General features: G+C 44.2%; 1 protein-coding gene across 1 annotated transcript in view; it reads left to right on the forward strand.

The window, feature by feature from the left end:
- The window catches only part of LOC307212167 (protein lifeguard 3-like), a 35,602-nt gene extending 20,994 nt beyond the window's left edge, over positions 1 to 14,608 (forward strand). The window contains exons 2-12 of the mRNA XM_079969226.1: positions 3,948 to 4,188; positions 5,439 to 5,533; positions 6,554 to 6,618; positions 7,647 to 7,700; positions 9,042 to 9,092; positions 9,466 to 9,505; positions 11,102 to 11,139; positions 11,835 to 11,922; positions 12,696 to 12,791; positions 13,327 to 13,380; positions 13,993 to 14,608. Coding sequence (XP_079825352.1) covers positions 3,969 to 4,188; positions 5,439 to 5,533; positions 6,554 to 6,618; positions 7,647 to 7,700; positions 9,042 to 9,092; positions 9,466 to 9,505; positions 11,102 to 11,139; positions 11,835 to 11,922; positions 12,696 to 12,791; positions 13,327 to 13,380; positions 13,993 to 14,139 — 948 coding nt within the window. The 5' untranslated portion in view covers positions 3,948 to 3,968 and the 3' untranslated portion in view covers positions 14,140 to 14,608. The remainder of the gene's footprint in view (positions 1 to 3,947; positions 4,189 to 5,438; positions 5,534 to 6,553; positions 6,619 to 7,646; positions 7,701 to 9,041; positions 9,093 to 9,465; positions 9,506 to 11,101; positions 11,140 to 11,834; positions 11,923 to 12,695; positions 12,792 to 13,326; positions 13,381 to 13,992) is intronic.
- Positions 14,609 to 17,064: the final 2,456 nt, after the last annotated feature.

Consider the following 17,064-nt stretch of genomic DNA (forward strand, 5'->3'; position numbering starts at 1 on the left):
CCTGGTGTGATTCTAACATGCCACACAGGCTGCATGCACACCATACATTTAAAGCACAACAGAATCCTGGGAGCTGTAGTTTGCTCCTCAAAGAGCTACAATTCCCAGCACCTTGGATAAATTACCATTCCCAAGATCCTTAGAAGGAAGCCACATAGTTTAAACGTATGGTGTGTACATACGACTGGGCAACTGGGTATACAACTCTGGCATTGTCCTGTTGTAGATACAAGCACAACCATAGCACAGGGTGGGGCATCTTAGGCCCCAAGGCAAAATGTGGCCTCCTAGGCCTCTCTGCCTGGGCTTTGGGACTCTCCCCAGGCCATGCCCTTCACTGGCCGTGTTTCACATTCTCCTCAATTGGTTTTGCCCAGTTGAAATGTGTCCTTGAACTTGGCCTGAGCGGAGGATAGAGGCGGGTGGGTTAAGCGTGTGTAGAAATCTTGCCTACTCTACAAGGGTGAAATGTTACATTCATTGCTTTGCCTGCTTATGCTTCTGGCCCCACCACCCACTGACATGCAGCCCCTGGAAGATTGCCCAAAACCAATGCTTAAAAAGATTCTTCACCCCAGCGATAGCTTCTGTTCCTTTTACATGCAAGAAGCGCTGACAAGCCATGGGATAAGCAGGCGCTGGGGCTGGGGAGGGGTTTGCTAATGAGCATCTTTCTGTTGTGGCCATCCATGTACGGTGGTAAGTGAAAACACTGGGCTCGTTTGTGCTTGTTTTCCCTTAGAAGGGAGGGATATATAAATATATTATATAAATAAATAAAAGCTGTGCATTCAAGTGCCCAACTGTGGGCAGGGCACTCTTGAGAAATGGTTCTGGAATTGCTAACTGGCATCAGCACAAAAGGGCTGGTTTGCTGTCCACCCTGAAGAATGTTAAAAGGAATCTCAGGCCAGTAGTGGAAATGATTGTCAATTTCTTCCTGTGTCTCAAACCTGAGTTATCCTGAGGCTGTACTTCTCTCCCTTGGTCTCCCTCCCTCCCTCTCTCTCTTCTGACCAGCATCATGCACAAAGTCCTTGTGTGCATAATCATTTGACAGGAATTATAACACCGGTAATATTAACTGCTGGGTAAAAGGTAAAGGTAAAGGTACCCCTGCCCGTACGGGCCAGTCTTGACAGACTCTGGGGTTGTGCGCCCATCTCACTTAAGAGGCCAGGGGCCAGCGCTGTCCGGAGACACTTCCGGGTCACGTGGCCAGCGTGACATCGCTGCTCTGGCCAGAGCCAGAGCCAGAGCCAGAGCCGCACACGGAAACGCCGTTTACCTTCCCGCTGGTAAGCGGTCCCTATTTATCTACTTGCACCCGGAGGTGCTTTCGAACTGCTAGGTTGGCAGGCGCTGGGACCGAGCAGCGGGAGCGCACCCCGCCGCAGGGATTCGAACCGCCGACCTTTCGATCGGCAAGCCCTAGGCGCTGAGGCTTTAACCCACAGCGCCACCTGCGTCCCTAACTGCTGGGTAATCAGCTGCTTTTTGGTCCAGGGTAGGCTTCTGATTTTCTTCTTGCCCTGGCACCACACGCATTCGAAAGGGCCATCCTATCTCCTGGGAGGTCATACATATATGAGCAACAGATAAAATAGATCAGCTCCTTTAGGGAGTCACTGGAGAAATCTGAAATGAGAATTGTTTGGCTTCTTTTAAAAGATATGCTGCTGACATGCCAACGCATTGCTGTACATATACTGTACACCACTTGCTGTTCTACAGTGAAATGTAATGGATCAGAAGTTGTGGAGCAAAGAAACTCCTTCTTTACTGCTCAATATACCGTATTTTTCGCTCTATAAGACGCACCAGACCACAAGACGCACCTAGTTTTTGGAGGAGGAAAACAAGAAAAAAAAATATTCTGAATCTCAGAAGCCAGAACAGCAAGAGGGATCGCTACGCAGTGAAAGCAGCAATCCCTCTTGCTGTTCTGGCTTCTGTGATAGCTGCGCAGCCTGCATTTGCTCCATAAGATGCACACACATTTCCCCTTACTTTTTAGGAGGGAAAAAGTGAGTCTTATAGAGCAAAAAATACGGTAAATACGTTGCCAGTACCAGGCCAGAGGTGCATATAGGCAATGACTGTTTTATGTGCATTCAAAGCATGCACAACCATGCACGTGCACATCACCACAACCCAGAAGTGGCTGGAAAAGGAAGCGTCACAGTAGCATGGCGAGCTTATATATGCTCTGCCGACAAGTGTGGGGGTCAGGGATGCAACCCATGTGCAAAACAGCTATTGCCTATACCGTATTTACACAAATGCAATGCACTCCTTTTTGGGCTGAAGTATGTCGCAAAAAAAAATTATGGGACGCAGGTGGCGCTGTGGGTTAAAGCCTCAGCGCCTAGGACTTGCCGATTGAAAGGTCGGCGGTTCGAATCCCTGCGGCGGGGTGCGCTCCCGCTGCTCGGTCCCAGCGCCTGCCAACCTAGCAGTTCGAAAGCACCTCCGGGTGCAAGTAGATAAATAGGGACCGCTTACCAGCGGGAAGGTAAACGGCATTTCCGTGTGCTCGCCAGATGCAGCTTTGTCACGCTGGCCACGTGACCCGGAAGTGTCTCCGGACAGCGCTGGCCCCTGGCCTCTTGAGTGAGATGGGCGCACAACCCCAGAGTCTGTCAAGACTGGCCCGTACGGGCAGGGGTACCTTTACCTTTACCTTTTTATGTCGCAAAAATTAGGATATGCATTATATTTGATGCTGCATTTACATTTGCCAGAAAAAACTGCTTTTCATTTCAAGGTTTTTGAAAATTGAAGTGTGTGTTAGATTCGATGGCACATTAGATTCACATAAATACAGTATTTTAAATTGTGGACACAATTTTAAATGACTGAATGTGCTGTACAGTTTTAGGCTGCAGGCAGTGATTCAATGAAAATATACTATGCCATCTTGCCTGTTGCCCTTATTAAGCTTTTCAAATTTATTTAAGCCGAATTATATATGTTTTCCACTATGTAACTATGGTCTGAGGGAGGTTTGAGGGCAATATATCAGTGGAAGAGTTCCTACTTTGCATGCTGAAGCCCACCTCCCTGAGGTAGGACTGGGAAAGACAGCCGTATGAACCCCAGGAGAGCAACCACTCATCAGCATATAGACAGCAGTGAACTAGATAGGCTAATAGTCTGATCTGGAATAAGGCAGCAGCACCCTATCAGGCAAGAGGAGGTGGCGAAGAAAAAGCTGTGTCTGTGTGGTGCCATTCTCAAAGTCTTCATTTCGTAACAATCATGAGCTATAATGTGGAAGGAAGGGGTTTCTCAGAAATAGCTAGATTCGCCTTTTGAGATGCAAGACGGATCATAAGATGCACGCAGGACTCTTGGGACGAGAAAAAAGGGACGTTACTTGGGTTTTTTGAGAAGTTACTAGTCACTTAGTTCTCTCTCAAGTCCTATATGGAATTCACACATTCCTTTAAAAGCAGAGGACAAAAAATAAAGAGCAAAGTTGGTGGAGGTTATCAATGACACTGCCTAAAAATTAAACAGTTAATAAGTGCCAAAGCATTGCGCTTGAAGGATACATGCCCTCCAACCCTTGCTTAGCCAACTTCAGGTAGTAATATGTTCTTCCTTTAGTTTTAGGATTCTGCTACTACAGCCTTCATCCCCCTGATGCCCTCCAGGAGTTTCGAAGCACAGTTTGCATCAGCAGTAGCACTGATGTGAGTTGTATTCCAGAGGGCACCAGGTTGGTGAAGCCTGCTCTGCTGGACTGCTCTATTCAGCATGACATTTGCTGCCTTGTGACTTCCTTTTGGCTCCCTCCACTGGCCATTTTTGGTTCTGATGCACCATCGAGACACAAGAGGTGATGCATATATATAAAGGGTGATCTGCATGGTTTTTTGTTCAGTATGGTGGAATTTATTTTGCAGGTGCGCTATTAGGGTTTTACCTCTTTTGTTTTTCAGTGCTGGGAGCCTCGCTGAGACATGTCACGCCCCTCTGCTCCTCCGCCAGGCTACGATGATCGGAACCCCCTCTATCCTCCACCAGCGGGGGGATATCCTGCGGGGTACCCAGGAGGCTACCCACAGCCCCAGCCACAGCCCCCACCATACGGTGGTGGGTACGCACAGCCTGGAGGCTACTCGCAACCAGGGGGTTATCCACAGCCGGTTCCTATTATGCCTACGGTCCCAATGGGCTTTGGTATGCATTTTGATATGTTTTCCTCCTATGATGGGGAAGGGGGAATACATTCATGAGTGGGTGGGGGATTGGCCAGCTGAAAAACAAATGGAAAAGGGAGTAGCGAAATGCCACAACTAGATGGCTACAAAAGCAGGAAGTATTAAATATTCCTCTTCTTTCTGCTCCTCCTCCTAGCTTTTCTAGGCACTGCCCTGCCCGCAGACTCACAATCTAATGGAGATAACACAAAAGGAAAGAAGAATGGGGAGGGAAGAATAAAGCAAGCACAAAAGCAGCTGCTCCTTTCTGCAGCTTATGAAAAGGGGCCAGATTGGGCTTTGCCATTATGGTCTTCTTGAGAGGCAGGGAGTCCAGCCTCCCAGTGACCCCTTGATCTTCTAGCTGATGTGGTTGGGGCTGGAGTGTGCTTCTATCCAGCTTTGTAGTCCCAGGGCAACTGGCAGGGGACAGAATTGTATGTGTGTGCGTGTGCATGCATGCATGTGCTGGAGTTGTAGTCCAGCAATATCCGGAGGGACACAAATTCCCTACCTCTGATATATTTGCCTGATTTAATTGCCATATTATACTTTCAAACAACCTGGTTAAAAGGGTGGGTTTCCTTCATGCTTACATTATACTTATATGGATGAATGGGTAAAGTGAATATTCTCATTTGCTCTAGTGACTATGAATATGGAACTATGGTGTTGTAATCAAATCTAGGTTATGTTAATAGGAAGTTAAAGGGTGTGTGTATCATGGAGGAGGCATTAAAAAGAAAGGCTTATGCTATAATAGGCCACTCCTTTTGATCTGCAGCTAAAATTGCCTTTTGAGGCAAATACACTTCTAGCCACATAAAGTGGTCTGAGAAGAATATGTACTTAATGCACAGCTTCAGGAGATTTTGCAATCAAGCGGCTTGGTTTCAGTAGCAGCTCCCTGGCAGTAAATACCCAGGTGCTGAGATCTAAGTAACCTGAATGATCAGTGCAGAGGAAAGGCATATGGGAGATGGTGATTTTAGCGGAAGATAATGAGTAGCTAGAGAGGGTGAATTTAGAGCTCAGAGGGCACTGAGAGACTTTCAGCCTTTCAAAGAGTTGACTGTATGGGAGGCAAGTCTTTGCACACCCACCTTAGAAGGTTCTGAAAATACTATGCCAACCCAGGCCAGGAAATTGTTCCTGGTTCTCCTCTTCTCTAGTTAGAGCAGGTGAAGTTAATGTAGAATAAATACGACAATTTTGTCTTCCTTTTGACAGGAGATGTCTATGGTGGCGGCGCTGCTGGAGAGGATGGGACTTTCACTACAGCAGACTGGGATGACAAGAAAGTCAGACACGTTTTCATCCGCAAGGTAATAACTTGAGGAACTACCACTGCATGGTCCCCCATTGCAGCCTCTGCTTTAATGGATACTTCTCTTGGAAGAAGCTAGTCTGTTGCCTTGTGTCAGAGGGAGAGAATCTGCAGAGAGCAATCCTTGGTATCTTTGCAAAGGAGTCTGTTCACTCTGCTAGGAGGAGTGTTGCTCTGTTCTGCAGAAATGAATGAATTGTGGTTACAAGGCGACAACTAGGCATTTAGACTCGATAGGGGCAGGGCCTCCTTTTAGAGAACTGAAAGTTTTGCTAACAGTGTTAATAAAACAAACCATGCTGCTTTTTCAGCTAGCATTTTGAAGCACCCCCTTCTGCTATCCCTGGGTGACTGTGTAACTTTTCAGAAATGCAGAACTGTAAGGAAGGACAGCTGAGCACAGCATCCAAACACCTAGGTGAGAAGCAGTTCAGAAATACATTGTTTCTTGCTTTCCCAAATGGTATGTGGTAGGTAGCAAACTCAGTTTATATCCCCCAGGGCAAGTGTAGGGAACCTGGGGCTCTCCAGATGTTGCTAAACTACAACCCCTATCATCCCTGATCATTGGCCATACTTGTTGGGGCTGATGGGAGTTTTAGTTGAGTAACATCGGAAGGCCCAAAGGGTACCCACCTGTGCTTTAGGGCAAGAGTCTAGAAAAAACTCCTAGCCCGCAAACAGATAGGTGAACTGCAGGTGGCTGCAGCATAATCTGTTGGAAGCATCTGGCCCTCTCTGTAATCAGGGGTTCTTTAGAACAGTGTTTCCCAACCTTGGGCCTCCAGCTGTTTTTGAACTACAACTCCCATCATCCCTGACTAGCAAAACCAGTGGCAAGGGATGATGGGAATTGTAGTCCAAAAACAGCTGCAGGCCCAAGGTTGGGAAACACTGCTTTAGAAGATTTATTGCAGTTCAAAAGACAGTGAAATGAGCACCATTCATTTCCAGTCTCTAGGTTGGCATTGCTGTGCATTTACACAGCTTCATGTATACCACATGTCTTCATTTCCAGGTCTACACCATCATTTCTCTGCAGCTGCTGATAACTGTGGGCATCATTGCAGTCTTCACCTTTGTGTAAGTTTTTGCTCCAGCAGTCACAGACCAGTAGTGCTTTTCCCTACTGAGAAATGTCCGCAAAATAATGGTGCTCAGCTAAGCAATGTATTTTTTTATTTCCCCTTTGTTCATGTTGAAGCTCAGGACATTTATTTTCAGCTTCCACCAGTAGTATTAACCATGCTGACACCAGAATAGTTAATAGTGTTATTGGAATAATACTGGTTCTATAATTTACTTCTTATTCAATTCCAACCCAGTCTATGGTGATAAGGAAAGAGAACAAACAGTTTAGGGGCATCTTTGGTAGTAAAATTAAAAGAGCCATAATTCTCGCTCTAGCAGTTAGTTGTAGCACTATACTAAATGCTTGGAATTATTATTTACTCAAGTTAGTACCACCAGGGAAATAGAAACACCTTTTTTTACAACCACAGGAAAAAATGGTTCTGACTTTATTCTAGATACTTACTAGAACAGTGGTTCCCAAACTCCCACTTGAAAATTGCTGAGGGTCTTGTCAGGCCACTTAATGATTTCCTCCCTGCTTGTTGTAGCAATTGCAATGCGCTGTGCTAGATGCTGTATGTTTTTAAGTGTGTTTCTATTGCTTATTTTGTTCCTTATATTGTATAACAATTTGCACTCCATAGAATTAGGACTGTAGTACAATGAAATACAATATAAGAAATAAAAGAAGCAATAGAAATACAATTAAAACTAAATATGAATCGTGTCATTAATGTGGAAATACCACAGTCTACCTGAATAAAGCTTGCAGACCACCAGTGACCCTCAGACTACAGTTTGGGAGACCTCTATCTTAGGCCTTGCACTGCAATTGGAGCATGTCCTTAACAGTTGTCTTCTGTTCATGATCTATTCCTTATGAGGATGACACGGGGGAAATATTAATACGTAGCAGTGAGGATAGAGACTGGAGTATGAAGGGATCATACGCATTTCTTGCAGAAGCAGCATCCTGCCTCCCGTGATAATTAATGTGAGAGAAAATATTTATATTACATAATTTTCACCCTCCACAGTGAACCTGTATCCAGTTTTGTAAGGAGAAATGTTGCTGTTTACTACGTATCTTAGTAAGTATTGGCTTCTCTCCAATATGCTTACAGGGCTGTGCTGTCTGTCTGCTCAGTTAAAAACATAAGAAGAGCCTGCTAGATCAGGCCAATAGCCCATGCAGCCCAGTATCCTGTTCTCACAGTGGCCAGCCAGAAGCCCATGGGAAACCTGCAAGCCGGAGCACAAGAGCATTCCTGTGGTTTTCCAATGGAAGCAGAATGCAGCCACCAGGGCTAGTAGCCTTCAGTAGCCTTCATGGAGTTGTTCTGAGCTCCGTGGCACAACTTGGGCTAAATCAGTATTTTCTGTTATCGTGGATCTGGGTGACTATAGATACACCCTTCTTTGGGGATGGGAAAGCCTCTTGTCCAGGGTTCTCCAGAAAGCTGGCAACTCTGCTTGTGGAAGCAGGGATGGAACTTCAGGTTAAATCAACTCATTGCCCGTCCAGGCATTGCAGGCACACAGCTTGCTACCACAGGGTTAAGGGCACGCCACTGCATGTTTACAGGCATCACCCAAAGGCCAAGTGTGTATCTGTTGTCACCCTTTGGCATGATTGGTGGGGCAGAAGGTCCATGATCATTAGAAGTCAGCAATGATATCCTGCCTTGGTGCTGATGTGTCCTATGTGGTTGCATTTCCCCCTCCATTTCTCATTAGTGCTGTTTTGAGTAGTACAGAACTTTGCCATGGAACATGGTGCGTAGGAGGAGCATTTGCCTGGCAGTCGCTTCCAACTCTGTGGGACTTACCCATGTTTACTTGGAAATCAGATTGGGCTGCAAATAGCCTATATCCTATGAGAAGTGGAACGAGCCTGGAGATAGCTGGGCATCTGTCCCAGGATGTTAAACTTATCACCCTCCTGATGTTGCTGGGCTCCATCTCCCATAAGCCCCAACCACCATGATTGATTGCCAAGGATGATGGGAGTTGTAGTTCAGCAAGATCCAGGGGGTCATAGGTTCCCTGTCCCTGGTCTATCCCACCAACTTCCATGTGCAAGAGAGTAGAGCTCGTAGTAGAAGCAGTGGTAAACAAGCCTAGCTCTGCTAAGATGTGATGTGCAGAGAGAAAACCACAGAGACTAAACTCCCCCTGAGGCGTCAGAAGTGGTCTCAGGAGTGGCACCAGTGCCCTGAGTTCTCCTAAGTCAGCAAATGTCACATATCAAGGTCCCACACCACAACAATTGAAGCCAAATTAACCACTAAACAGGGTTTAGTGGTTAATATTCAACTCTTGTGCATCTGAAATCCCAGCCTTTTTGTGTCTTTAGGGAGGGATGCAAAGTTCTTGATAGATGCAAGGTCCTCCTATGACTCAAACATCTCACTCTTGTTTCCTTCCCCCAGTGCTGTGTTCTTCGTCACTTATCTGGTGCTGGCATGCTGTGAGGGCCCACGGTGAGTGTTACATTGGATATTCTTGGTGACTGTGGGATGTATAGGTAGGTGAGTGGCTGAATGTGAGGCGGGGTTTTGAAATGAGTGGCAGCTGGGCAACATGGGAAAACTAGGCTGTGCAACAATTTCCCAAACACCGTTTTCTTCCATTACTTGTGGGTGGTTTGGAGCCAGCGGTGCAGTGTCTGGAGGGGTGTGCATCCACTTTGAATGAAGCCTGAACCCAGAGGCTGCTTTGGAGTCTAGAGTAGGATTGCAACTCACTTGGCCTCTTTGCTTCTGGTGAAAAATGCCTACAGCTGGGAGGATGTGCTGAAACACTTGGCCCTGGTGACACTGCTTACATATCTCCTTTCTTTTCAATCTCTTCCAGGAGACGCTTCCCATGGAATCTTATCCTTCTGACCATCTTTGTAAGTAAGCAAGTTGTTCATGGGGCTTGGGCAATGGAATTTTCCGTGAATTCCCTCAGTGGTGGTGGTGGTGCATTTTTTTTTATTATTATTTTAAACATTTTTATTCCACTCTTCTTCCTCACTGCTCAGAGTCATTTACATGGGTCTAGCCCCATAGCATCCTCTCTGTAGCCTTATATGCTAATAAATAAATAAAAATTAAAAAATTGTCCAGTAGCACCTTAGAGACCAACTAAGTTTGTTCTGGGTATAAGATTTCATGTGCATATGCACACGAAAGCTTATACCCAGAACAAACTTAGTTGGTCTCTAAGGTGCTACTGGACAATTTTTTAATTTTTATTATTTATTTCGTCTGTGTCAGACCAACATGGCTACCTACCTGAATCTTTACATGCATTTTAGACTGAGGGGTTGTTTTGAGTCAAGGTCTTACTCACTGAGTTTCAAGGCTATGTTTGGATTTGAACACAGATCCTAGTGTGATGCCAGTGTACACAGTCCTGGGATGGACTATGTAGCGTAGATACGATGGGTTTTTGATGGAAACTTTTAAAAAATAAAAATTCCAGAAAAACCAGAGCGCTGAGGGATACTAAATTATCTATGCCTAGTCTTGCTTTATACTCCAGTCAACACCTGAAACTATTTGTATGTAGCTTAACCTGAGCAAAAGGTTAATCAGCTATTTTGGATGTACACCCAGTCTAGTTCTGAAGGCTATGTCTAATTATGTACACAAGACTCTTCTGGGGATATCTCACCATATTAAATTTTGGAGACTCTTTGTTGCAGCAACTCCATGCAGTTCAGTCAAAGATTTATATTTCTCTTGAGGCCCCACTTTGTGAATGTAACAGGTGTCATCAGGGACTATGTAGTCATGGATTGGCAAAAATGTTATTGTTAAGGGATTAATAATAAAACAATTTATTTATATCCCACTCTTCCACCAAAATCAGTACAAATAAAACAACCAGTTTCTAAAGAACTTAGTACAACCAAACACTTAAAAATAAAGGTCAGACAAACTCAAAATAGCAGCAGAGATAAAAGATGTTGCACCTTAAAACTGGCAGCAATCAAATGAGAAGTTACACATTAACAACTTGTCTACATACAAGTGCCTTCCATTACTAGTGAAAAAGACACAACGAGGAGGCCTGACAAACAGCTTAGGACCAGGTTACATTAGAGCAGATGTGGCTAACATGCACCTCCCAGATGTTGCTGGGCTACAGCTCCTCAGTCCAGACCCTTGGCTATTCTGGTTGGGGCTGGCTGGAGTTGGAGTCAAGAAACATCTGGAGGGCCACAGGTTAGCCACACCTGCTCTAAGGCACCCTGGTCTTAAGATGTGTAGGGCTTTGGAGCTACAGTTCCCTCCTTGTCTTACTAGCTTGTGCTGTTTCCCAGGACTGTGCTTACTTGATGAGAGCATCTGCAAGAAGAAAGTATGAGAAACAAAAGTTTCACCTGGTTTTCAGACTTGACAAATCCTAATCTGAAGCTATTGCAGAACTGAAGCTCTTTGAGGTTATAGTGATATGCCAGGAAGGCAATGTTCACTTTTACCTTCTATTTTTCTTCTAGACACTGGCCATGGGATTCATGACGGGCACCATTGCTAGGTAAGATAAACATCATCATCATCATCGTTAGCTTGCTCTCTAGCAATTAAACTTGAGCTTCTGGTTAGAGGTTACTTTCACAAAGATGACATCCATTCTCACATCTCACAGCTGTGATTTAAATCAGGTACAGGATTCTGAGGACCCTGATGATGCTACACAAACTTCTTGTTCTATCACCTCAAGGACGCCACTTTGGCCCAAGTATAGTTCTGCTGCTTGTATCACCTGCTGCTATATAACTATTTCCAATACCTGAGCCTTATTGGTGTGTCCAGCCTACACCGAAATCATTCATTTAAGTCTCACTCCACACTGAGCCCATCTAGAAAGGAAGGTTTGTAGGTTCCCTGCCTTGAGGTGTTTGCGGCAGGGAGGTATGATTGCAATCCTAAGGGTTGAGACTGGTATATATTGGAAAGAAAGCTGTAAGCAGACTTGCTTCTAAATAAATGCATTTAAAACTGAAATGCTAAGTCAAAACAATGTTCTGTCTCTTAATGACTAAACGGTATTAATTCTGCTCTATTGAGACATGTTCAACTTTGCATTTCCTTGCTATTCAGTATGTAAATTGTCCTGAGTTTAGATCTAAATTGTGCACTTAGGATTCAGTGGCAAAAGAGTTATCATAAAGTAAAAAACAACCCCCCCAGACCCTTAGGTAAAAATAATTCTTTATCTCTCTATTTCAGCATGTACTCTACAAAGGCTGTTATAATTTGCATGATAATCACAGCTATTGTGGCCATAATTGTCACCATCTTCTGCTTCCAGACCAAGGTGAGGCTTGCTTCTTCCTTGAAGGTAACATTGGTGTGGTCCAGTGTGGATAAAAATCAATGATTTTAAAAAAAAATAAATTGTATTTTTAAAAAAATTAAATTGGATTTTTAAAATAAAATGTTTTTGCAGGAAAAATCTTTCTAAAGATAGTTTTCTATTTAAGTTAATTATAGTCCAAAGGTTATTCATCAGGAAATAAGGATTTGTTTTAAGTTTTTTGTGTGTGCTGAAACTCAGTCTAAGCTTTTTTTTTTAAGTTTAACCACATCAGTTAACAAACATGGATATATATGCTATAATGTTATTGTTTTAGTTAAATAAATTGTTTAAATTGTTATTAAGGAAATGATTATTTTTCTCCTTCCAATAAAGTACAGCAGAAAAGTTGTCCATATATAAACAGTTAACTTATTAAACCTCACAATAATTTTATAATTATCTGTCAATGTATTTCTAATAGTATTACCAAATCAGTAATTTTTGATATAACTGTAAAAACTTCTCTGAAAATTTATTATTCCAAAAATGAAACCTTCATCTGGTTGTAAATATTAAGACTATGCCAGCGAGAATGAGTCTTTCTGTGAAAATATGATTTAAATCAAGTCTTACTGACTAGTGATTTAAATCAAATCCACCCTGGTGTGTGTGTCTTCTGTATCATGGAGTTGGTAGAGCAAAGAGGTCTCCTGCAAATTGTGGTATTGTGTAGAGCGGGCTACTTGCTATCTGCATCTTTCCCCCAAAATGTGTCTTGCTGTTGTTGGCAGGTGGATTTCACATCCTGTACCGGCTTGTTCTGTGTGTTGGGCATTGTCGTCATGGTGACTGGGATTATCACAGCCATTGTTCTGGCCTTCAAATACGTAAGTAGCTGACACTGAAAGCTTGGCCTGGCAAGGGATTGGTGATGTAAATGGTAAAATTGTTGCCCTCCAGGTGTTGCTTGAGTTCAACTCCCATCCTCTCTGACCATTGGCCATGCTGTCTGGGGCTGTGATGGGAATCCAGCAACATCTGGCGGGCACAGGTTCCCTACCCTGCTTTACAGCTACAAGCAATTGGTCACGTGTGTGTGATTTGCATTTGACCACTGCATGCTCCCATCAGTTACCAGCTAATACTGATAAATCACTGCAACTAACCAAGTGTCTGGCTCAGTGATGTGTGGGTTCTGGATAATCAGTGTCCTGCCAACCTTCTTTTTTGAAATGTTCAAATCGCACTCTCCAGTTCCTCCAAATGGGTCCTGACTCTGTACTGATGCTCACATTTCACTCCCAGCCGCTGCTCCTATTTGTGCTCCGTGGACAGGCCTAGAGATGCTATCAGTGAAGTTTTAATTCAATCAGAACACTCCGCTTGCAGGCCAACGACTCATTTGGTTCTCTTTCCTTGCAGGTCTATTGGCTCCACATGCTGTATGCAGGCATTGGTGCCATTGCCTTCACCCTGGTTAGTAGATATATATAATTGTGTGTGTATATATAATTACTGGTCATTTAGGTTTCTTGCCTGCTCTACATCAATAGGACTCAAGGCAGTCAATATTGGTGGGAGAACATAACCTTGCCTGTATCTTGTGCTATGCCCTGAGGGGAGCTGGGGTAGATAGCAACTTCCTTGATAGCTTTAAAGGCTTACGGCTGTAAGAACAGAGAGCAAGAAAGAGCCCAGTGCACAGCTTCAATTGGGGCTGTGTGGTGGCTCTCCCTCCCAAACAATAGTTAATGTCTTTCTGGTTCATTCTGGTTTGCTGTCATCATAGTGTGATGGGCAGTGCTACGGCTGCTACATTTGTGGCTCACCCTCTGCAGCAGTGAAGACTTGGCCTCACCACCTAGATATAATTTTAGTTATCTTGGGTGACTGGGTAGGTTGCTAATTGCAAGTGTCTCAGAGCGTAGGTGTAGTAATTAGGGCAATGGGTGTGGTTGCAATATGACAAACGCAGTATGTGTGTACCAAAATAATGCATGGATTGTGGCTGCTAACTCGGGGAATGAAGAAAATTTTGGTAATTTCTTCAAACTTGTGACTAACTGCTTTCCTCATGGCTTTTGACAGTTTCTTGCCTATGATACCCAGTTGCTGCTGGGCAACAGAAAACACGCCATGAGCCCTGAGGAATATGTCTACGGCGCCCTCAAGATCTACACAGACATAGTCTACATCTTCACCTTCCTCTTGCAGATTGTGGGCAGCAGAGATTAGGAAGCTGAGGCCGTGCCTCTGTGCTAGAACTTTGGCAACCCTCCCTAGAAGTTCAGGGGATCCCTGACTTCGACTTTCTTAATATAATATTCCGCCGCGTTGCTCTCGCCTCCTAGAATGTATAGACGCTACTAAGGGATTCACATAGTGGACAGAGCTAAAGATAAGATATGATACATTGTATTCGCTGTAGATATTGACTCTAATTTGTAAGATGTTGTTTATTTCTCCATTTCCACATGTGGAATACCCTTTTTGTATCTGATGCCCTGGATACAGGAATCTGTATCACTGCTTTGGAGTGATGTATCCTAGCCCTCTCGACTTATCTCTTATTTGTATTTTTTGTTTGGTTGTTTGTTTTTGGTCAGCTTACTTATCTAAAATGTAGATGGCCCTTCCAGCTAGAAAATCCAAAGATCCAGGGCTCAACTATACAACTGCAAATAAAATTTATATTTTTGAATAAGATCTCCCAGATTGATGTGATGGGGGCAGCGTTATGTGGGTTGCATTTATTATTATTATTTATTATTATTCTTAAAACAATGTTTATTAACTTTCATTATAAAAAATACAAATGTAATAATTACATTCATCAGCATGAAATACAAAACAAACATAAGAGAACTAGAAGAGCTTGCAGCTGTAAACTCAGAGCCTCTATCTATATAATCTATATCTATCTATTTATATCTATCTATATAATCTATATAATCTATATCTATCTATTTATATCTATCTATATAATCTATATAATCTATATCTATCTATATAATCTTTGAGAATTCTTGAGAATTCTATGAGAATTCTTGAGAAGAACAGGCGGTGTCCCTGCAGGCTGGAGACAGGCAAATGTTGTCCCTGTCAAGGAGGAGATACTTCTAATAACTCACACGTAGGCACTGAATGGGTTATCAGGCTTTATTGCCATCTTCTCTGGCACCAGCTACAGAAATCAAATGGTAGTCTAGTCTACAGCACGTTCTCTCCCTCCCCTTGGCAGGCAGCCCCATTATCTGCTCCCACTTTGGTGACTACCGTATTTTTCGCCCTATAGGACTCACTTTTTCCCCTCCAAAAATGAAGGGGAAATGTGTGTGCGTCCTATGGGGCGAATGCAGGCTTTCGCTGAAGCACCGACCCCTCTCTCTCTCCAGGCTTCAGGAAGCTATCTATAAGCCTGGGGAGCCCGCGGGAGTTCCCGCAGGGCTCCCTAGGCTGCGGATAGCAGCCTGCTTGCCCGGAGCGCGGGGCACACTGAAGCAGAGCGCCCCGTGCTTCGGGAAGCTATCCGCAGCCTAGGGAGCCCTGCGGGAGTTCCCGCGGCGGGGGGGGGGAATAAAATTTTTTTCTCCCCCCCAAAAAAAAACCCTAGGTGCATCCTATGGGCCGGTGCATCCTACAGGGTGAAAAAATACGGTAATTGTTAACACCTCTCTGAGGGCCCCCACCCAGAAATACTTGCTTACAGAATCACTCCTTCATGACAGTCCCCATCTTCAAAAAGGAGAAAAAAGAAGACCCTCATAACTACCGACTGGTCAGCTGGACATCAATACCAGCAAAGGTCCTAGAATAAAGAATGCACTTAGAAAAGGATGCTGTGATTACCGAGACCGAGCATGGGTTTCTCAAAAACAAGTAATACAACTGGGTGATACTGAAAGTCGTGGAATTTGATGAGGTCACCCAGGTGCAGATGCGGCTGATGGGAGTTGTAGTCTAAAACATCTGTCAGGCACCACGTTGGGGAAAGGATAGTGTTGACAATAGTTGGGTGCTCCTTCAGACAGTAGTTATGTGCACAGTAAATCATACAGCATACACACCTTGTTCTAAAGAGTTAAAGGATCCCTATCTATCCCAAAAGTCTAGAGAGACTTTAAGCATGACGATTTGCCACAGACTCATGCTCAAAAAAAAGTGAGAAAGGGAGGGGAAGGGTGTACCTGTTCTGAAGCAACTGGAACCCAAGTCAGAGATTGAAAGGGCTGTGCCTTTTGTTACTTATGGTCTCCCCAGATTGGCATGCAATGTTACACTGCAACAGGTGCAACCACTACAGCTTTTCTTAGTCTGGGAGAGCTTGACCACAGTAGTGCACTCACTGGTGACTTCAAAACTGGATTACTGCAGTACACTCTATGTGGGGCTTACTTTGTACTTCCCTTGGAAACTGCAGTTAATGCAGAATACTGCAGCTTTGTTGCTGGCAGGAGTGGGACTCTGAGCATGTAAAGCCTTTAGGCAAGAGATATACACTGGTTGCCCATTTGCTTAGCAGGTTGACTCCTCCTTCTGTCTCAGAAGATCTGGGAAACATAGTGTGGTTTCTGAACTAATCTTTTTTGTTATTGTGGGTTTCCTGTTTCCTTTGTGTTTGCATTCTGTTTTTTTCTTCAACTTTGAGGTGCACTTGCAGTCTCAATAAGGCACAAAGGTCTGATCACTCTGACACCACAAAGTCTCATGTATTATACTCCCAGACTACTAGAAGCCTACGCGGTCTATTTGCATGGATTACAACACCAGACTCCATTTATGACTTACCTTAATGACTTGTCCCTGATGTGCTCAAAAACCAGAAGTGTGTCTATCTGCAAGTGTTATGCATTTATGCAATTTGGAGGAATATTAACCTTGCAATTGCCCAAAGTGTTTATCAGAAGCAGCGTGTTGGTTCAAACAGTAGTGGCTAGTACATGATTCCAGGACAAGGAATGAATCCAGAAGGAAATCTGCTGATGTGGGGCCTTCCAAGACTTCTAGTGCTACTTTTTAGGTGACCAGGGAATTTCCTCTGACCTCAGTGCTAACATTTCCTCTCTGAGCTCTCGACACAAGGGGAGCTTGCAATAGCTCCAGCTCTCCTCTTGGGGGCACTCCCGCTCCATCCCATAGCCCGCTTCATGCAATAGGGAG

Source organism: Podarcis cretensis (genome assembly GCF_951804945.1).
Source record: "Podarcis cretensis genome assembly, chromosome: 1".
Lineage (NCBI taxonomy): Eukaryota > Metazoa > Chordata > Lepidosauria > Squamata > Lacertidae > Podarcis > Podarcis cretensis.